The sequence below is a fragment of the Salmo trutta genome, chromosome 14 (genome assembly GCF_901001165.1).
Source record: "Salmo trutta chromosome 14, fSalTru1.1, whole genome shotgun sequence".
Taxonomy (NCBI): domain Eukaryota; kingdom Metazoa; phylum Chordata; class Actinopteri; order Salmoniformes; family Salmonidae; genus Salmo; species Salmo trutta.
The window spans coordinates 45,043,055-45,065,157 of NC_042970.1; the positions used below are offsets into that span (position 1 = coordinate 45,043,055).

At 39.1% G+C, this 22,103-nt stretch overlaps 1 protein-coding gene across 1 annotated transcript; it reads left to right on the plus strand.

The window, feature by feature from the left end:
- The first annotated feature begins 785 nt into the window (after window positions 1–785).
- LOC115208190 (uncharacterized) lies at window positions 786–22,009 on the plus strand. The gene is made up of 19 exons (XM_029776052.1): window positions 786–1,187; window positions 1,541–1,567; window positions 2,347–2,631; window positions 2,914–3,198; window positions 3,423–3,608; window positions 3,885–4,196; window positions 4,744–5,052; window positions 5,639–5,701; window positions 5,838–5,891; window positions 6,133–6,180; window positions 6,496–6,525; window positions 8,993–9,046; window positions 13,918–14,010; window positions 14,172–14,190; window positions 14,299–14,330; window positions 14,439–14,543; window positions 14,879–14,907; window positions 15,018–15,083; window positions 21,002–22,009. The coding sequence occupies exons 1-18, from the start codon at window positions 1,130–1,132 to the stop codon at window positions 15,081–15,083; spliced, it is 2,055 nt and encodes a 684-aa protein (XP_029631912.1). The 5' UTR covers window positions 786–1,129; the 3' UTR covers window positions 21,002–22,009.
- The last annotated feature ends 94 nt before the right edge of the window (window positions 22,010–22,103 follow it).

Sequence of the window (22,103 nt, forward strand, 5' to 3'; positions counted from 1 at the left end):
AGTGAATTTCTAAACACAGATTCAACCCCCAAAAAAACAGGGAGGTTGTCTAATGCCTCACAAAGAAGGAAACTTATTGGTAAAAAGAAAGCAGACATTGAATATCCCTTTGAGCAAGATGAAGTTATTAATTACACATTGGATGGTGTATTAATATACACAGTCACAACAAAGACACTGGCATCATCCCTAACTTAGTTGCCGGAGAGGAAAAAAAACCCACTCAGAGATTTCACCATGAGGCCAAATCATTAAGGGACTGGGGAGTTTTTCAGGATAGAAAAGAAATGTAATGGAGCTAAACACAGGCAAAGTCCTAGAGGAAAACCTGGTCGAGTCTGCTTTCCACCAGACACTGGGAAATGAATTCACCTTTCAGCAGGATAATAACCTAAAACACAAGGCTAAATTTACACTGGAGTTGCTTACCAAGAAGACAGTGAATGTTCCTGAGTGGCAGAGTTACAGTTTTGACTTGAATCTACTTGAAAATCTATGGCAAGACCTGAAAATGGTTGTCTAGCAATGACCAACAACCAATTGGACAGAGCTTGAAGAAATTTGAAAAGAATGATTGGCAAATGTTGCACAATCCAGGTGTGGAAAGCTCTTAGAGACTTAGAGACGCAGAAAGACTCACAGCTGTAATCGCTGCCAAAGGTCCTTCTACAAAGTATTGACTCAGTGGTGTAAATACTTATCTAAATGAAATATTTCTGTATTTAATTTTTTATAAATTAGCAAAAAATTACAAAAAACTTGTTTTCACTTTGTCATAATGGCGTATTGTGTGTAGATTGGTGAGATTGTTTATTTATTTAATACATTTTGAATTCAGGCTGAATTAAATCTAAAATACTGGATTATGCAGCCAAATATATTTTTTGGGCTTCACTGTCCAAATGCATATGGAGGAGAGAGTATGACCAATAAATTACTCTGTTATTCAGATACCCTTACTTCTGCAACATTAGCTCACACTTGCTGTATGAGTCTGGGGTTTAGGTTTCTGCTCTCTGTGGTTTTGCTGTGAACAAGCTCCACATCTACGTCTCTATTCAAACAATCCTCTGACTCAGTCACACACCTTACTGTGAAGTCAGACTAACAGTATGTAGCTGTCTGACAAATGGCATTGTTCATCCCTGATATGGCTGGTCATCTGTTCTTGGTCGTCCTCCTTTTTGGTGAGTTATTTCTACATTTCTACAGTTTGATCATCTGTTTGTGCTACAGGATATTCCTCTTCTTCTCTCCCCTCTTTTAATCTTACTTTTTACTATTTTACTTTAGGAACTCTTGATAGATCTGAATCTCATGGCTATGATTAGTGTCTTGTATCTTATTCCATTCATCATCTTATTTATTTCTCTCTATCATTATTTTACATTTTGTTCAGATAAGAATGACCACTGCTTGATCTCCATTAATGCATTACAGTAGGTTATGCTACTTTAACAACTTGTGTGACGTGTTCAGGTATCTCATGTAGAATTTATTTTTTAGAATGTCAGACGATAACCTATTTTATAATTTCTAGATACCTTCCAATCCATCAAAGCCCAAGGTCAGTATCATAATTATGAGTTTTTAGTTACCCAGTAAAAATATAATAATAATCATGGTATTTATTCTTATCATTCAAACATAACATTAGCTGATAGCGTATCCATCTGACACTATGAATTCAAAAGGAATTACGGATAAATGTTTAATACAATACAGTGCTGAAGGTTGGCAGTTTAAATCCGTATACAGTGAACCTACAGAAGTAAGTTCACTGTAAATGTCCAAATTCAGGGTAAAACAAATGTCTATAGCTGTAAACACTGCAAACACTCTACTGCTCAATTGGTCCTCTAGAAATACGTTATTATTGTCTTTTGGAAAGAGCCGTTGCATGAAGCAATATATTATATCCCCTTTATTTCCCATACTATCGCTGGGAATTATTCTCAAAGATCTAGGGTCTGAAAAAACAAAGTGTGATTGTTTTATGTTTAACGGCTGACAGTCCATTTCCCAAACCAGTAACAAAATGCTCAGTTCCTCTGTCCTCTCAGATCTTCCTCAGCCCAGTCTGGAATATTTTTATGTATGATGTAATAAGCCATTATTTAAAACAATATATATTTCACATATTATCATTATATGAAGGAATGGACCTTATTATCGAAATCCTTTAGTCTCAATAAGCATGAAGATAATTGTTTTTAAACATTAAATGTTGATAGATTTACTTGATTTTATAATAGACATGCATATTTAAATCCAATTGAATGGTTGTCAGTAAATTTCTCAAAACAAGTCAAACATTTTAAATACTCCTCTCTTCTGATCTTACAGGCCCTCCTCTTCCCAGGTTGACAGTGAGTCCTGCAGTCATCAGAGAGAGCGACTCAGTTCAGCTGAGCTGTGAGACTTCTCCATCCGTCTCCGTGTCTCAGTGTTATCTCTTCACTGAGAAAAGAGACTTTAAACCATCCTGTCGGCAGACACTCACAGGGACTGAGCTCCTCTCGTGGTCAGATCAACGTTCACCTGCTGTGGTCAATGTGAGATGTTTCTACTATGCTATTGGTAGTTCTTCCCCATCCTCTGACAGCGACCCTGGCTCAGTCACTGTCCAAGGTAAGCAGGTTATTTACATAATTGTAAACATGACCCTCCTTTTAAATCTTAACATGTTCTGAGATACATTCGGCAACAATACACTAACCTGCAACAATATTAATCTGATTTCAAAGACTTAATGTTTCACAAAAGGATTTACTGTCTTTTTAAAATCTAGAATTAATTTGACGTGATGAGTTATGTTCTTGTAATGCTCAGGTCTGTTACACATGAGGATGTTATGAACATAGTAATCCGTTGAATATTAAATTGACATACTATTTCCCTCTGAACTCACAGTCCCTCCTCAGCTGACAGTGAGTCCTGAAGTCATCAGGGATACAGACACAGTTCAGCTGAGATGTCACACTTCTCAATCTACCTCTGTGTCTCAGTGTAACTTCTACATAAAGGAAAGATATCTCCAACAAAACACATCCTGTCAGCAGTCACTCACAGGGACCAAGCTGCTTGAATGGGCAGGTCGTGGTCCAACCACCAAGGTCAACATGAGATGTTTCTACTATGCTGTAGAGATGTCTATCTACTCTCCTTACAGTGACCCTGTCTCAGTCACTCTCCTGAGTAAGCGGGGTAGTTTATGTATTATTATACCCCAGTGTTTTTCTATTCTGGTCCAAGATTAACACACCAGATTATTTTATATTATTTATATAATATACATTTTAAATACTGACTGAAGCAATAAGAGATGAAGTTATGCACTTTTGGATTTTGAGGGATTTTTTCATGCAATGTATTTTAGCAAACTGTTGAAAGTGGTTTACTTCCTGATTCTGATATTACAGACCTCCCTCAGCCCAGGCTGACAGTCAGTTCTACAGTCATCAGAGAGAGAGACTCAGTTCAGCTGAGCTGTGACTCCTCTCCATCTGTCTCTGTGTCTCAGTGTTACTTCTACACAGAGGGGAGAGATCCTAAACACTCACCCTGTATGAGGTCACTCACAGGGGCTGAGCTGCTCTCGTGGGCAGGTGAACGTTTATCTGCTGAGATCAAACTGAGATGTTTTTACACAGTAGAGACTCACTATCCATCGAGGCACAGTCATCCTGCGCCTATCACTATTCTTGGTAAAATAGTATTATTATTATGAATACACTGATCTGATTGGCTCATTGGAATATGTAATGTCATGCTAACATATACAAACCATTTGTTTCTTACTCTTTTAGTTACCTAGTACAGAAAGAAGTTTGATTTCTCATTAACCTACAGTATGGACTGTTATTGATGTGTTCTCCTCACAGGTGAACTGCAGAAACCAGACATTAGTGTCAATGACGAATCTTCTCATGACATCACCATTATTTGTGTACTTCCTGAGTCTGTCAGTGATGGTCGTAGCTGTAACCTGTACACTGGAGACCAGCCTCAGGCCTACAAAGAGGCTTTGGTCAGGAGATTTAACACAGCATTATCCAAACTATTCTGTACCTTCAGTGTTACTAAGAATGATCTGTTCAGGCATCTGCAGTTGGAGAGAGATGTGAGCTGTGACTATAGAGTGAACACAGGATCACACTCTCTGTCTCCCCGCAGTGATAAATACATTATTACAGGTAAGATACTTCCATAAAAATACAGAAATATGTATTATATGTACATTTTTTAAGTGCAGACTTAAAAGTATGGGCAAAAACTGTCATTTCAACAAAAATTGTTTTTCTTCAGATGACATTAAATCAATGTGGAAAATGTATTGGATTTGCCAAAATAATTTTGGGAATGTTGGTCTTTTTTTCACCCAACTTGATCTTCAATCCAATGATATGGCTGAAATGTTGTTGATTTCACTTTGAATTCACATTAGCTGACAACTCAATCAAATGTAAATCAAAACTAGGTGTGGAACTGACATCTGTGCCCATTGGACAAATGCTTAATTTATTGCTAACTTATTTTGAACAAATCAATTAATTTGAATTAATGTTTTTAAATCACAGTCCAAGTTAATTCAAAATAGTTAAACAAATCACAAGTCCATGTCATGTTTATGACCATCATGATTTGAACTTGCATTGTGAAAGACTGTAGGCTCTACAGTATATTTTTATATGCTGAATAGTGTGCCTTGTACTTCATTAAGTCGTTGTCCTCTCCCAACAGGTCAGAAACCAAATATCACAGTCAGTCTGAAAGAGAACCTCATCATCACCTGTTTAATTCCTGGCTCTGTCAGTAATGACGCCACCTGTAACCTGTATGTTGGAGAGCAGAGTAAGCGTCTTATAAGAGCACACATCTGGAAGAAGAAACACACAGATTCCAAATGCTGGTTCTGTCAATTCTCTGTGGAGGAGAATGATCTTTTTAGAAGTCTACAGTCAGTGAGGCGTAAGGAGGTGAGCTGTGACTACAGAGTGAGCTCAGGACCAAACTCTCTCTCACCACGCAGTGATGGGTACAACTTTACAGGTGAGTCATTATCTAAACAGTAAGAATCTATCAGGGCTGCAGGTCTTCATGATCTGACTACCCTTTGATTTGTTTAATATGACTATATTAATTCTGACCCTCCCTCCCCCAATAACTCAATCACTCACTTTTGCTCGCTTCTTGGAGCATAGCACTTTGACATATGGATCTCCACACTGCCTTATTCTGGGCCAGATCCCAGGCTGATCTGGTGTTGAGTCCCAGGTTGTGTAGTTTAAATTCTTTGCTGAACTGGTTCAGTGTTTAGATTGTATCTATGCGCTGTTAGGCTTCTGCTTTTAGATAACATGGTAACTTTATTATTAGAAGCTGTCAACAACAATCAACACCTTATCTGTCCTGAAAGACTTTATCACATTATGAATTGGTCTTATAATCTCTATAATGAGGAGAAATATAATCTACCAGGGCTAGAAGCAATCTGTCCGTAGTGATTTTTATAGTCTTACTTAGCCCACTTTGAAAAGACAAGTCATGAAGGTATTTAAAAAGGCCAACAACAACATGATAATCATTTATACGATCATTAATAAAATGCTAATTTCATTAATATGTGTTTTCTCAGTGGGTTTGACTCCAGGTCCTAGATCTACTTTGCCTCCCAGCACAACAGTGAGTCCTACAGAAGGTGTGTTGGGCCTCTAAATTACCATCTCTGCAAATACAAATTGTACAGTCAATGGTTTAGATTACGGGCCTGTAAAATTAAGAGACCAACATTATGTAACAACTTATTCTTGTGTAATCATATTGCTTCCCACTAGTTTCAACTGTTACTTCTACTTTGACCCCAGACACCACAGTGACACCAACTTCCAGTAAGTAGATCCACTAATTTTAACCTTCATGTATATTTTTGTTCACATTAATTCACTAAAGCTCCATCCAACTTATGAATTGACCCATTCATAGCTGCTTGTGATTTCAGTCCAGATTTGTGTACTTTTAGTCCATCTGATTTGTAGGTAATGTGCAGTGTACTTCTCTCTATCTGCTATTTGAATGACCTTAGATCTTAAATTAATTTACACGTGTTCTTGTGTAATCTCTTCTCACCAGGTTTGACCTCTCCTTTGACCCCCAGTACAGCAGTGAATCCTACATCAGGTGTGTTAGTCATCTTTCTCTAGTTAGCAGATAGGACCTAAACAAATAGACTAGATTTATTTTACCCAGGTTTTTACTCTTAATTTCCCCTTATTAAAAAAAGAGGTTTATATCTCGTTAATTAAATCAACCCATTTAGATACCTTTATTTTTGTATAATCAGATCCAATGACTTTGCTTTGCACCAGGTTCGACTACTAGTTCTACTTTGACAACTGACACCCCAAAGTGGCCACATGATTTTAGTTTAGTGGGGTATTAAATTGTGTTGTGTGTTAACTGTTATTAAACAGTCTCTCTCTTGCGTGTGCCCAGGAGGTCAAAGCTCCACAGAAAGCGTTCTGGGTAAGCATCCATCTCTAGCTGACTGTCTTTTCTCAGACAAATGAGACATTTCCAGGAAGGAAGCGGAGTTTCCAATAAAATATATTCTATATTATTCTCAGAAAATAAAATGTCGTCCCCCAACTTCCTTACCATGTAGGTCCATTGCTTGTTCAAGAGGTGTTGATATCTGATAGAGTTTTGGTTAATACATCCCATGTCTCAATTGTATTTGCCCGAGCTTTGTTTATCATGGCCACTGATCGCTCTATAGGAACAATATCTTGAAAATATGATAACCATGTTTGAGGCAAGAGGATTGTAGGGGTAATCCACTAAGGATAACCTTTTTTGCTGCTGTTAACCCCGCATAAATGATTATTTTCTGAACCAGTTGCAGTACAAATGAAGAGTTATCATTCAACAAAAATAAACGTGGATCTTCACAGGGAAACACGTTTGTAAGGAAATCTGAAACATGTGACCAGAACTGGGACACCACAGGACATTCCCAAAACATTAGTGTTCCAACAGTATTCATATGACATCTATCACATATTGGAGTAGGAATCAGCTTCATCTTAAAACGTCTAAATGGGGTTGCATAACTTCTATGTATAAGCTTATAATGAATAAGCTGGTGTGCTAGGTTTTTAGAGGTAACAAATACATTTTCCCAAATGGTATCCCAGTTCAGGTTGTGCCCCAGCCCCGCATTTCACGGTTCCATACTAGAGTGACACCCAATGTAGAGCATTTAACAGACAGCAGGCAATCATAAGTGGCAGAGACCATTCTAGAAGTTAATGAAGGGAATATCCATGTAAGCATTATGTGGGATGTTAACGGGTCATCCCATAGTACACCTTAAGCTTTTAACCTCTCTGGGCTAGGTGGCACCAAATCGTCCCAACTACGTAACAGCCAGTTGAATCCTGTGGCGCGATTTTCAAAACCTTTGAAATGCTATTACTTCAATTTCTCAAACATATGACTATTTTACAGCTATTTAAAGACAAGACTCTCGTTAATCTAACCACACTGTCCGATTTCAAAAAGGCTTTACAACGAAAGCAAAACATTAGATTATGTCAGCAGAGTACCCAGCCAGAAATAATCAGACACCCATTTTTCAAGCTAGCATATAATGTCACAAAAACCCAAATCACAGCTAAATGCAGCACTAACCTTTGATGATCTTCATCAGATGACACACCTAGGACATTATGTTATACAATACATGCATGTCTGTTCAATCAAGTTCATATTTATATCAAAAAACAGCTTTTTTCATTAGCATGTGACGTTCAGAAAAAGCATACCCCCCGCAAACTTCCGGGGAATTTACTAACAATTTACTAAATTACTCACGATAAACGTTCACAAAAAGCATAACAATTATTTTAAGAATTATAGATACAGAACTCCTCAATGCACTCGATATGTCCGATTTTAAAATAGCTTTTCGGATGAAGCACATTTTGCAATATTCTAAGTACATAGCCCAGCCATCACGGGCTAGCTATTTAGACACCCGGCAAGTTTAGCCTTCACCAAAATCATATTTCCTATAACAAAAATGGTCTAACCTTTCCTGTTCTTCGTCAGAATGCACTCCCAGGACTTCTACTTCAATAACAAATGTAGGTTTGGTCCCAAATAATCCATCGTTATGTTCAATCAGCGACGTTTTGTTCGTGAGTTCTAGACACTATCAGAATGGTAAATCACGGTCGTGCGCATGGCGCATAACGTGACAAAAAAATTCTAAATATTCCATTACCGTACTTCGAAGCATGTCAACCGCTGTTTAAAATCAATTTTTATGCAATTTATCTCGTAGAAAAGCGATAATATTCCGACCGGGAATCTGCCTGTCTGTAAATAGAGGGAAAAACAGAAAGGCGGGGGCGGGCAGTGCACGCGCCTAAGCCTTTTGTCTGCTGATAGACCACTTAGCAAAAGCGCTCCTGTGTTTCAGCCAGGGCTTTGAATTACGTCATTCAGGTTTTTCCCGGGCTCTGAGAGCCCATTGGAGACGTGGGAAGTGTCACGTAACAGCAGAGATCCTCAGTTTTTGGAAGAGATGTCAAAGAAAGCAAATAAATGCTCAGACAGGCCACTTCCTGTAAAGGAATCTCTCAGGTTTTTGCCTGCCAATTTAGTTCTGTTATACTCACAGACACCATTCAAACAGTTTTAGAAACTTTAGGGTGTTTTCTATCCATATATAATAAGTATATGCATATTCTAGTTACTGGGTAGGATTAGTAACCAGATTAAATCGGGTACGTTTTTTATCCGGCCGTGTAAATACTGCCCCCTAGCCCCAACAGGTTTTAAGGGTCTGGGTTTTAATAATAATATGCCAAATTATGAAATTGTGAACATTTAATCTTTCTACTGACTGTGTTGTTCTCTATCAGAAATAATGAATACCTTTCTTCTTGTGTAATCAGATACAGAATTCACTTGTATTACTTTCCAGCAGTTTCGACTGTTACTTCTACTTTGACCCCTGACATCACAGTTAGACCAACTAGTAAGTATCCCTTACTTTGCAATTGCATTGTTAGTTCACTCTAATTTACTAAAGCTCCAACAGGTTTACTCATAGACTTATTCATGGCTGCTTGTACGCTAAATTGTTCTACCTGTCTTAGATATGAATGGTGCCGGAGGGGATGGCTGCTGTTTTACGGGTTCCTAATGTCGTGTCTTTGGCATCATTAAACTGAAGACATGTTTATCAAATTACTCTCTGTAGTTATTATTACGCAATTAAACTGATTAATCATGTAACTGTAATTAACTAGAAGGTCGGAGCACCAAGGAAAATATTCAGATTGTGTTGTCGGGCTCTTTGTTGGAAAGGTTGTTCTGTTGGAGAGCTCTCTTTCTTTTCTTTCTTTCTTTCTTTCTTTCTTTCTTTCTCTCTCTCTCTCTCTCTCTCTCTCTCTCTCTCTCTCTCTCTCTCTCTCTCTCTCCTCTCTCTCTCTCTCTCTCTCTCTCTCTCTCTCTCTCTCTCTCTCTCTCTCTCTCTCTCTCTCTCTCTCTCTCTCTCTCTCTCTCTCTCTCTCTCTCTCTCTCTCTCTCTCTCTCTCTCTCTCTCTCTCTCTCTCTCTCTCTCTCTCTCTCTCTCTCTCTCTCTGAATGGATCTTTCAAAGCGACATTCGTTCATGTCGTAATAGAAAGGATGTTTCGTCAGTCTTCGCGTTCAATGATACCGAATTCCTAGCTGCAGACTAGTTATTAATATCAAAGACTGGTTCTTATTCTGTTGGTAGTCTGATAGTTTAACCTGTTGGGGCTAGGGGGCAGTATTTGCACGGCCGGATAAAAAAACCTACCCGATTTAAACTGGTTACTACTCTTGCCCAGAAACGAGAATATGCATATAATTAGTAGATTTGGATAGAAAACACTCTAAAGTTTTTAAAACTGTTTGAATGGTGTCTACAACTTCGCCCGGTTGGAATATTATCGCTATTTTATGAGAAAAATCGCATAAAAAGTTATTTTAAACAGCGTTTGACATGCTTCGAAGTACGGTAATGGAATATTTTGACATTTTTTGTCACGAAATGCGCTCGCGCGTCACCCTTCGGATAGTGACCTGAGCGCACAAACAAAACGGAGCTATTTCAATATAACTATGGATTATTTCGAACCAAAACAACATTTGTTGTTGAAGTAGAAGTCCTGGGAGTGCATTCTGACGAAGAACAGCAAAGTTAATCCATTTTTTCTAATAGTAATTCTGAGTTTAGTGAGTCCCAAACCTGGTGGGTGTCAAAATAGCTAGCCGTGATGGCCGCGCTTTGAACTCAGAATATTGCAATATGTGCTTTCGCCGAAAAGCTATTTTAAAATCTGACACCGCGATTGCATAAAGGAGTTCTGTATCTATAATTCTTGAAATAATTGTTATGTATTTTGTCAACGTTTATCATTTGTAATTTAGTAAATTCACCGGAAGTTTTCGCTGGGATGCTAGTTCTGAACATCACATGCTAATGTAAAAAGCTGGTTTTTGATATAAATATGAACTTGATTGAACAAAACATGCATGTATTGTATAACATAATGTCCTAGGAGTGTCATCTGATGAAGATCATCAAAGGTTAGTGCTGCATTTAGCTGTGGTTTTGGTTTTTGTGACATATATGCTTGCTTTGAAAATGGCTGTGTGATTATTTTTGGCAGGGTACTCTCCTGACATAATCTAATGTTTTGCTTTCGCTGTAAAGCCTTTTTGAAATCGGACAATGTGGTTAGATTAACGAGAGTCTCATCTTTAAAATGGTGTAAAATAGTCATATGTTTGAGAAATTGAAGTTATAGCATTATTGAGGTATTTGTATTTCGCGATATGCGATTCCACTGGCTGTTGACTAGGGTGGGATGCAAGCGTCCCACCTCACCCAGGGAGGTTAACCACGTGGTATGGTTAAAGTTCAGTAGAGGAATGCATGGTCAAATGTATTGGCCAACTCGTAATGGAGTGGAGGCCTGGTCTAAAGAAAGAAACCCTGGGTGGGGGTTTATATACTGAACGTAGAAAAGTCTGTCACATGACACCAGGTTCTGTCTGTGTCCCTGGGGGCGTGCTGATGACTTAGTTAAGACTCCAAAGGGAATTGGAGTTTCCTTCATTAACAGTCCAAAATCACATTGCACAATATCACAAACAGTTCAATCCTTATTCAATAATTTTAGACAACCATTTCGATGTAAGTCTCACCACTGAGGCTATTATATAAACAGAGCCATTGTAATGTGGCCGTATTGTCTCTCATGAGTTTCATAAAATTGTACCAAACGGACCAGTTCGTAGCTGGATTCTTCACCGATCGTTTATACCTTCTCCAGAACATAAATGTCTTTCAGTTCCCCCGTCCTGTGAGGTGGAAGAATTCCTTTGTCTCTCTATGAAACCACCCTGTCTCAAAACTGTGGCCTGTGAGGCAGGACATTCCCTTTGGAATTTACGACCGCCTTCTGACCACAGCAGCCTGGGTGTAGGAGACAGAGGGAGATGGTGCAGAAGTAGGGGGATGGTAGAGGGGGAGGGGGTCAACTGTGCTCGCTGTACTCAAAGAGAGCAACGTCATGACACTAACCAATTGTGCGATTCTGGCTGGGTTTTTTTGCGTTGTTTGAAATTTGTTTTGTACATAATGTTTCTGCCACCGTCTCTTATGAGCGAAAAGAGCTTCTGGACAGCAATTCCTCGCTGGGCGAAGATTTTTTCTTAATGAATTGATGGAGAAAGATTTATGCCTCTTCACAGACCAGGCCCAAAGCCCCGTCATTCGCATGAAGAGGAGACGCCGATACAGGGGCCGCAGATCCTGATGCTTGGTGAGAATTCGTCTGCAAGTGGATAATCCTGCTTTACCATCCGTATCTTATGTTTCACCGAGTCATGGCTGAACGAGGATATGGATCATATACAGTTGGATGGGTTGTCCGTGCATCGGCAAGACAGAACAATAAACCTCTAGTAAGACGAGGGGTGGTGGTCTGTGTCTATTTGTCAATAACAACTGGTGCGCAATCTCTAATATTAAGGAAGTCTATAGGTTTTGCTCGCCTGAGGTAGAATGTCTCATGATAAGCTGTAGACCACACTATTTACCAAGAGAGTTTATCTATATTTTTCGCAGCTGTCTATTTACCACCACAAACCGATGCAGGCACTAAGACCACACTCAACGAGCTGTATAAGGCCATAAGCAAACAAGAGAATGCTCATCCAGAAGCGGCGCTCCTAGTGGATGGGGACTTTAATGCAGGAAAACTTAAATCCATTTTACCTCATTTCTACCAGGATATCAAATGTGCAACCAGAGGAAAAAAATCTCTAGACCACATTCACTCCACACACAGAGATGTCTACAAATCACTCCCTCGCCCTCCATTTGGCAAATCTGACCATAATTCCATCCTCCTGATTCCTGCTAACAAGCAAAAACTCAAGCAGGACTTACCAGTGACTCGTTCATTACGGAAGTGGTCAGATGACACGCTTGCTAAGCTACAGGACTGTTTTGCTAGCACAGACTGGAATATGCTTTGGGATTCATCCGATGGCATTGAAGAGTATACCACATCAATCACCGACTTCATCTGTATGTACATATGCCAAACAGAATCCATGGATTACAGGCAACATCCGCACTGAGCAAAAAGCTAGAGCTGCCGCTTTCAAGAAGAGGGACACTTATCCGGATGCTTAGTGGGATGAAATCCATGCCCTCAGACGAACCATCAGACAGGCAAAGCATTAATACAGGGCTAAGATTGAATCCTACTACACTGGCTCTGACGCTCATCGGATGTGGCAAGGCTTGCAAACTATTATGGATTACAAAGGGAAACCCAACCGTGAGCTGCCCAGTGACGAAAGCCTACCAAACGAGCTAAATGCCTTCTATGCTTGCATCAAGGCAAGCAACGCTAAACCATGCATGAGATCACCAGCTGTTTCGTACGACTGTGAGATCACGCTCTCCTTAGCCGATGTGAGAAAGACCTTTAAACAGGTCAACATTCACAAGGCCGCAGGGCCAGACGGATTACCAGGACACATACTGAGAGCATGCACTGACCAACTGGAAAGTGTCTTCACTGACATTTTCAACTTCTCCCTGACCGACATGTTTCAAGCAGACCACCATAGTCCCTGTGCCCAAAAAACGCCAACGTAACCTGCCTAAATGACTACTGGCCCGTAGCACTCACATCTGTAGCCATGAAGCGCTTTCAAAGGTTGGTCATGGCTCACATCAACACCATCATCCCAGAAACTCTAGAACCCACTACAATTCACATACCGCCCCAACAGATCCACAAATGACGCAATCGTTATTGGTCTCCACACTGCCTTTTCCCAACAGGACAAAAGGAACACCTACATGAGAATGCTGTTTGTTGACTAAAGCTCAGTGTTCAACACCATAGTTCCCCTTAAAGCTCATCACTAAGCTAAGTACCCAGGGCCTAACATCCTCCCTCTTCAACTGGATCATGGACTTCCTGACGGGCTGTCCCCAGGTTGTAAGGATAGGCAACAACAAAATCTGCCTCATTGATCCTCAACACAGGGGCCTGTCAGAGGTGCGTGTTAAGTCCCCTCGTGTACTACCTGTTTACCCACGACACCATCATTAAGTTTGCCGACGACGCAATTGTGGTAGGCGTGATCACCGACAATGATGAGACAGCCCATAGGGAGGAGGTCAGATACCTGGCAGTGTAACTAGCTGTCTTTTCTCACATATATGAAAACAGAAACATTTACCAAGACTAATAATAAAGTGGTATTCTAACACCTGTCTACCTTTGAAGTACTTACATTTGGATTAAGAGCTAATGACCTCTTCTGATGTCATCATGTCACCAAACAGCGGTGCAATTATGGCAGGCAGTAGTGTGTATGGCTTCTGGAGTGGGCGTGTTCCTGATGGGATTGACAGCTGTCTATCTCTGCAGGAGGACCAGTGAGTACTTCTGATTTTGTATAACAAATAATTTGCAAACATTTTCCTTTCTCTTATTAACGTAAGTGCCTTTGACATGGGTTAATCTTTCAACTGTGTGGTGATATTGTGTAGTGTAGGCTATATTCAACATCATTAATTTAGTGTAATTTGTTTTTCAGAGACAACCAATTCTCAGAGGTAAGAATTCCCTTGTGAATATGATGCAGATTGTATCAACCTTTAGTTCTGTATTGTCCATGATGAGATGTTCTTACCACAACCTTCTTATACTTTTATGTTGTACAGACCTACAACCAGACAGGATGATCACAGACAATGTATGTTCCAAACAAAATCATCAAACACTGCACACACTACTAACACAACGACACACATGCATGTACAAACACAAATTCTAATTTCATTTTTATTTATTTCTGTTGTAGGTGATTTGGTGATGGGAGCTGTGAGCAGTGCAGGCATGTTGGATTCAAGGGATGCTGTGATCTATTCTCTCATCACCTCTGTACCGTCCACGTTTTTGCCCTCAGGTGAGTTTGTAACAGAATGTATTCTATCCACGTCTTCCTGACCTGGGATGTGAATTTGGGACCCTCAGCACAATAACACTTAATCACACAATGCCAACCATACTGACATACATTTTTCAGTCAGAGCATCTTGAAAGCGTGAGAACAGAGCTGTAAGCCTCCAGGGTGGTTTGAGTTCAGGAGGAGAAGTGTGAAGTCACATCAAGCCCTGTTATTTTCACTTCTTCTGACCCATACATAAGAGGTTGTGTGTATGTGTGTGTGTGTGTGTGGGGACACACACACACACACACATACACACAACCTCTTACTTTGTCTCTCTCTGTGAGATGCAGGTCCTGTGCAGGTATCTGCAAATGGAGATGTAAGTACAGAAAAAATAATAGCATTGGATATAGATACATACTTGTTTTCGGACGGACAGACAGACAGTCTGAGGGATAATAAGAACCTTTCTCTCTCTCTTTCCTCCAGGCTGATTCAGAGAATGCAGGGGTTTACAGCCTGATCACTTCTGTACCATCCACATCTAACCATTAGGTTTGTCTATTTAGCTATATCCCACTGATTCATAACATGTAGGGCTTTTTATAGGACTCAAAGTTGTTTAGGCTTGGATGTTGGTCTGAAGTCGTCATATCAGTAAGCATGTATGTATATAAGTTTTACATAAGTTAATGTATTAGAGCATGAGAATAGAGCTGTACATCTACAGGATGGTTTGAGTCAGGAGTAGAAGTGTGAAGGGACATTAACCTCTCTGGGCCAGTGGGACGTTTCACCCTATTCAACAGCCAGTGGAATCGTGTATCGCGAAATACAAATACCTAAAAAATGCTATAACTTCAATTTCTCAAACATATGACTATTTTACACCATTTGAAAGATAAGACTCTCGTTAATCCAACCACGTTGTCCGATTTCAAAAAGGCTTTACAGCGAAAGCAAAACATTAGATTATGTCAGGAGAGTACCCTGCCAAAAATAATCACACAGCCATTTTCAAAGCAAGCATATATGTCACAAAAACCAAAACCACAGCTAAATGCAGCACTAACCTCTGATCTTCATCAGATGACACTCCTAGGACATTATGTTATACAATACATGCATGTTTTGTTCAATCAAGTTCATATTTATATCAAAAGCCATCTTTTTACATTAGCATGTGATGATCAGAACTAGCATACCCAGCGAAAACTTCCGGTGAATTTACTAAATTACTCATGATAAACGTTGACAAAATACATAACAATTCTTTTAAGAATTATGGATGCAGAACTCCTTTATGCAAACGCTATGTCAGATTTTAAAATAGCTTTATGGCAAAAGCACATTTTGCAATATTCTGAGTACATAGCGCGGCCATCACGGCTAGCTAATTTGACACCCACCAAGTTTGGGACAACCTAAACTCAGAATTACTATTAGAAAAATTGGACTAACTTTGCTGTTCTTCGTCAGAATGCACTCCCAGGATTTCTACTTCAACAATAAATGTTGTTTTGGTTCCAAATAATCCATAGTTATATCCAAATACCTCTGTTTTGTTTGTGCGTTCAGGTCACTATCCGAAGGGTAACGCGCGAGCTCATTTCGTGACAAAAAAATGCAAAATATTCCATTACTGTACTTAGATGCATGTCAAACGCTGTTTAAAATCTATTTTTATGCTATTTTTCTCGTAAAATAGCGATAATATTCCAACCGGACAATGTTTTATTCATTCAAAGAGAGAAAGAAAAAATGGCGAAGTCTTTTAAATGCGCATCTCCAGTGTCACTGTCCCCAGGCAGGCCACTTACAAACTCTGCTGCTGTACTTTGCTTAGAGACAGGAGAGGCGTCATTCCGCTTTCTAAAGGCTTTAGAGAGCCAATGGAAGCCTTAGAAAGTGTCACATAACAGCACAGATGCTGTAATTTCGAGAGAGATGCAACAGAAGGACAACAAATTGTCAGACAGGGCACTTCCTGCATGGAATCTTCTCAGGTTTTGGCCTGCCATATGAGTTCTGTTATACTCACAGACACCATTCAAACAGTTTTAGAAACTGTAGAGTGTTTTCTATCGAAGTCTACTAATTATATGCATATTCTCGTTTCTGGGCAAGAGTAGTAACCAGTTTAAATCGGGTATGTTTTTTATCCGGCCGTGACAATACTGCCCCCTAGCCCCAACAGGTTAAACTGTCTGTTTCTTTTCTCCAGCCTGATACGTACCACGTATACAGCTCAATCCCCGACAGACCAGCAACCTCAGCCCAGCCTGATGGGTTGTACAGTCTTCTGCAGACACACTGAAACTACACCACTGGCTTTCTGTATGTCTCACAGAAATACTCTTTCTTTCAGGATGTCCTTTATTTATCACACATCATGTTACTTTAAATAAGTATCTAATACATCTACTGCAGTGCCGTTTCTATCTATAAGCGACATACAGTAACAGCCGCTAGAGGCCCCTCCCCCCTCCAAAGAAAACGTAGGATAGTAGAATACACAACGTGGAGTTTCGAAATGTGGTTCTGCATCAGAAGTTTTTCTCTTGTTATGTCAGTCACTGACAGTCACTCAATTATCCCATGTCAGCTAAGATTTTATAGATTGCTAAGCAAGTTAGTCTCGCCAGCTATCTAAGCCATGTAGTAATGGCCGAATTACTACCCAGGGGCCCCCAATGATTTTGTTAGTCACTCTCACTCGGATATCAAATGAACATGGCATAAGTCATGGCCAAATGTGTAGAATTGCAGTAAATGATCTTTAAACCTGAATTGTATTATTTCAACGACAATGACATAATGTGTTGAATTGCAGGAAATTAGCTTATTAACTGCAAAGTTCTCTCCGCCCATGGCAAAATGTATAGAATTGCAGGACATTAACTTTAAAGTTCCAAATGTTTATCTCCGCCGCCATGAGCTGGGCCACTGAAATGTTTTGTCCGCGAGGTGGGCAAATCTCGCTTAGGGCCCCCAAAATGCTTGGAACTGCCTTAATTTATTGTATCACACATTGACACCTGGCATGTGTTACATGCCTATCCATAATATCTGTTAATGTATTAGTATTTTTATTTGGGGATTTTGGAGGGGTCCGGGGCATACTCCCCTTTAAACATTTTTAAGTAAATGCCCAAGTAAATATATACTGTATTTATATCTATTCTGTCATCTGTGTGATACCTCCTTCCAAAACGGTTTGATACAATTTACTAAATAAAATATATTGGTGATCAAAATCGATAGATACAGACAATTTAAATATCAATAAATATATAACATATTCACACATAATTCAAAAAAACAGGTAAATAGGAAATTAAGTTAAATTAATTGAAATTAAGTCATTAAGATCCAAAGTGGTACTGCTAAGACAATTTTTGGGGTGAAATTCATCTTGCGTTGAAATATGCTTATAACATAAGCCAGATGCACCCCAAAAAACTGGGGAAAAAGTCTAATGTTAATTTAAAAAATTTTGCGGCAAAAGTTAGCAAACCCCAAAAGCCCGATCTTATAACATAAGTATTGATATTGATATTGCCCACAGACTTTGTTATAAGCTACAAAATATAACATTTGGTTTAAAAATGTTTACATTGTTGGCAACATCAGATCATTAAAACTGAAAAATATAGATTTCCTAAATGCTATTCAAATCTCCCAATTTCTCCATGTTTACTTGTTTTTTTCCAAGTTCCCAGTTTAATTTCAACTTACTCAGCACCTCAGTCGCTCCTTCAATGTGCAGTGTTGTAGACACATTCTAGCCTTTTAGTCCAGTGACTGCGGAGTGGTTAAGATGTAAATGGTGTGAGAACACAACTTCATTACATTGTTTTCCAGTTAACATGAGCTTATATTCTGTTTCGATGCACACTTGAGCCCAGCGGTCAGGATGGTTGATTATTCTATGCGGGATGGCTTTGTTTGTTGAAAAAGGGGTGGCTCCCCCCTCACCTCCCATATACACTGTACAAACTGTACATAGATCTTACTATTGTGTTATTGACTGTACGTTTCTTTATGTGTAACTCTGTGTTTTTGATTTTATCGCACTGCTTTGCTTTATCTTGGCCAGGTCGCAGTTGTAAATGAGAACTTGTTCTCATCTGGCCTACCTTCTTAAATAAAGGTGAAATAAAATAAAAGAAAAGAAAAAAATAAATCCCTATTCTATAAGAGATTTAAGGTACAGTAAATACAAATCCTATGTTTTTGCTCCGTTTGAAATGCTCTCTTCTGTAAAACAAATAAGTAAGCAGAATAAATTGACTTTGACCAATCCCTCGTCTTTGTTAGTATTTTACATGATTTGATTTTGATCTTGATTATTCAAGAAAATTCTAAAACTATGTACTGTAGTCTATGTCACCTTTTTCTGTCCATTTCTGGATTTAAATAAGTATTCAGACCCATTACTCAGTACTTTGCTGAAGCACCTTTGACAGCAATTACAGCCTCAAGTCCACTTGGGTATGATGCTACAAGCTTGGCACACCTGTATTTGGGGAGTTTCTCCCATTCTTCTCTGCAGACCCTCTCAAGCTCTGTTAGGCTGGATGGGGAGCGTCGCAAATCACCAGTCTCAACATCAACAGTGAAGAGTCAACTCTGGGATGCTGGCCTTCTAGGCAGAGTCGCAATGATAAAGCCATATCTCAGACTGGCCATTAAAAAGAAAAGATTAAGATCGGCAAAAGAACACAGACACTGGACAGAGGAACTCTGCCTAGAAGGTCTGCATCCCGGAGTCGCCTCTTCACTGTTGACGTTGAGACTGGTGTTTTGAGGGTACTATTTAGTGTAGCTGCGAGTTGAGGACTTGTGAGGTGTCTTTTTCTCAAACTAGACACTCTAATGTACTTGTCCTCTTGCTCAGTTGTGCACCGGGGCCTCCCACTCCTCTTTCTACTCTGATTAGGGCCAGTTTGCGTTGTTCTGTGAAGGAAGTAGTACACAGCGTTGTACAAGATCTTCAGTTTCTTGGCAATTTCTCGCATGGAATAGCCTTCATTTCTCAGAACAAGAATAGACTGACCATTTTGAGCCTGTAATCGAACTCACAAATGCTGATGCTCCAGATACCCAACCAGTCTAAAGAAGGCCAGTTTTATTGCTTCTTTAATCAGCTCCACAATTTTTAGCTGTGATAACATAATTGCAAAAGGTTTTTCTGATGATCAATTACCCTTTTAAAGGATTAACTTGGATTAGCTAACACAACGTGCCATTGGAACACAGGAGTGATGGTTGCTGATAATGGGCCTCTGTACGCCTATGTAGATATTCCATGAAGAATCAGCCGTTTCCAGCTACAAATATCATTTACAACATTAACAATGTCTACACTGTATTTCTGATCAATTTCATGTTATTTTAATTGATAAAAAATGTGCTTCTCTTTCAAAAACAAGGACATTTCCACATTACCCCAAACTTTTAAACAGTAGTGTAAATCAATCAAGTATTTTTATATTCCACAGGTATTATCAGATTAACTTTTTCTTCAGATAATTATCAGACTCAAGTAAAACAAATGCTGTAAACACACAAATACTTCAAGTAAAAAAGATTCTCACAAAAAATATAAGCGTTCTGAGCTTTGATCACTGCTGGGAGCAATATATAGATGTTGACCCATAATTGATTTTCTTTATTGTGTACAACATATATATTTTTAATAATATATATGTTTTAAATTAGAGGAAATTACAGAGGTCCGGACCTTGGTGTCCTCCTATGTTTTTACGGCCCTGCGTGGGAGGGGTCTATATTAAAGAATTAATTTGTATTTATCCACAATTTCGTGACTACGATCTTTTCCCATCGCTGCAAGTCCCCAACTGGCTCAGGAGAGGCGAAGGTCGAGTCAGGCGTCTTTCAAAACATGACCCACCAAGCCGTGCTTCTTAACACCCGCTTGCTTAACCTGGAATCCAGTTGCACCAATGTGTCAGCGGAAACACCGTTCAACTGACGACCGGAGTAAAATTCTGAAAGAATCCCTCCCTTTTAGTATGCCGTACACTTGAGGATTCCATTGATCATTTGGTGTGTCTAAATACAAAGTGCCACTCAGTGTAACTCAATTTAATTGTGAGCAAAACGATTAATCATATTGATTTAGTCAATTATTTTTAAAGGGTAATTAATTAAAAAGACCAAAACATTGTCATTAGTGTTACTACTCTACTGATGGCACAATGTTACCATAATGGTAAACATGATTTAAAGTCATTAAGCTGCCATATCAGTTGATTTATAATGGGAAGATGTACCCAAATACATTTAAATTAATACAAAATCAACAAAAATGTATTAATGCCCAAATGCCACCACAATTCAAGAACGACACTTGAACATTCAAAGTGTCAAACCAACAGTTGGTTGACTGCTGTTCTAGACAGACAGACAGGATAACTAAGATCTATTTTTCTCTCTCTCTCTTCCAGGTGGATTAAGGGGAAACAGGAAGCTACAGTTTGATCACTTCTGTACCATCCACATTAATGCCCACTGTTGGAGTGGATACGCAGGCATCTCAAAAAGTACAGCACAAATAAAAATGATAGCCATAGTTTGTTTTATTCACCATCAGCCATGTGATTGTGTTCTGCACTTCTTTAAATTGTTCTTACCATATCATTTATATGCCAAACTGTCAAACTGTCTGTTTCTGTCTTGTAGTCTGATATGCACCACGTGTACAGCTCAATCCCCGACAGACCAGCAAACTCTTAGTGAAACCACAACTGTCACTTTCTCTAGCTACAGATCCCAGAATACCCCTCTCATATAATGGCATATGTCTGTTCCGCTCAACAAGTTAAATGCTCGTCTCTCACAGGATGCTGTATATAGAGCATGTCTTGAGTTTAATGGTCAGACAGTAAGACTATCTGTTAAACACCTACCTATCTCATACGCCAGTCTCTGTGAATGTATTTTTGGTATCTCTATTTCTCATGTTTTTATTCTGATAAACTGAGGTGGCTTGATAAGTATATTAGCTTTTTATTCATCTGTTTAGCTAATTCCATTAGGTGTAAGTTAAACAAACTGTAAAATAACACCAACATCCACCTTACACATAAAAGCAACTGTTGAAGTTGAACCAAACCTCAGAAACCTCAGATACATTCAACTGACGCTATGGTTACATTTAATTAACATTTAACATCTTTACCAGACTATTTCAGATATGAAAACCCAAACTAAATACACCCTCTAAAAATACCACCATGAGAAACATATGAATGCTTCTGACAATTACTGTAAGCACCTCAAGATGTCAACAGAAATGTAGTGTTGTTGAGTTTCAGAGCCAGACACGGAGTCACAGCCAGAATATTAACTTGTGGGTGTTGCCAATGCTGTACATGAACCTTACTTCTTTTTATCAGAGTTGTCACAGTCAAAAAGGCCTCAAATAAAACATATGAATTTACTCTGACAGTGAAGCTAACGCTTTTGGGTTCATTTTATATTTTAGGAGCAAAATCTAACTACAGAACATTGACTGATTGACCTTCCCCCAACCTCATGATGTGAGAC

What these genes read in the sequence shown, in the direction of transcription:
- LOC115208190 (XM_029776052.1), top strand. Translation starts at nt 1,130, where the DNA reads ATGGCATTGTTCATCCCTGATATGGCTGGTCATCTGTTCTTGGTCGTC. An exon ending in CTTGGTCGTCCTCCTTTTTG is followed by an intron (nt 1,188 to 1,540) that starts GTGAGTTATTTC and finishes TATAATTTCTAG; the next exon opens with ATACCTTCCAATCCATCAAA. An exon ending in TGGCTCAGTCACTGTCCAAG is followed by an intron (nt 2,632 to 2,913) that starts GTAAGCAGGTTA and finishes CTGAACTCACAG; the next exon opens with TCCCTCCTCAGCTGACAGTG.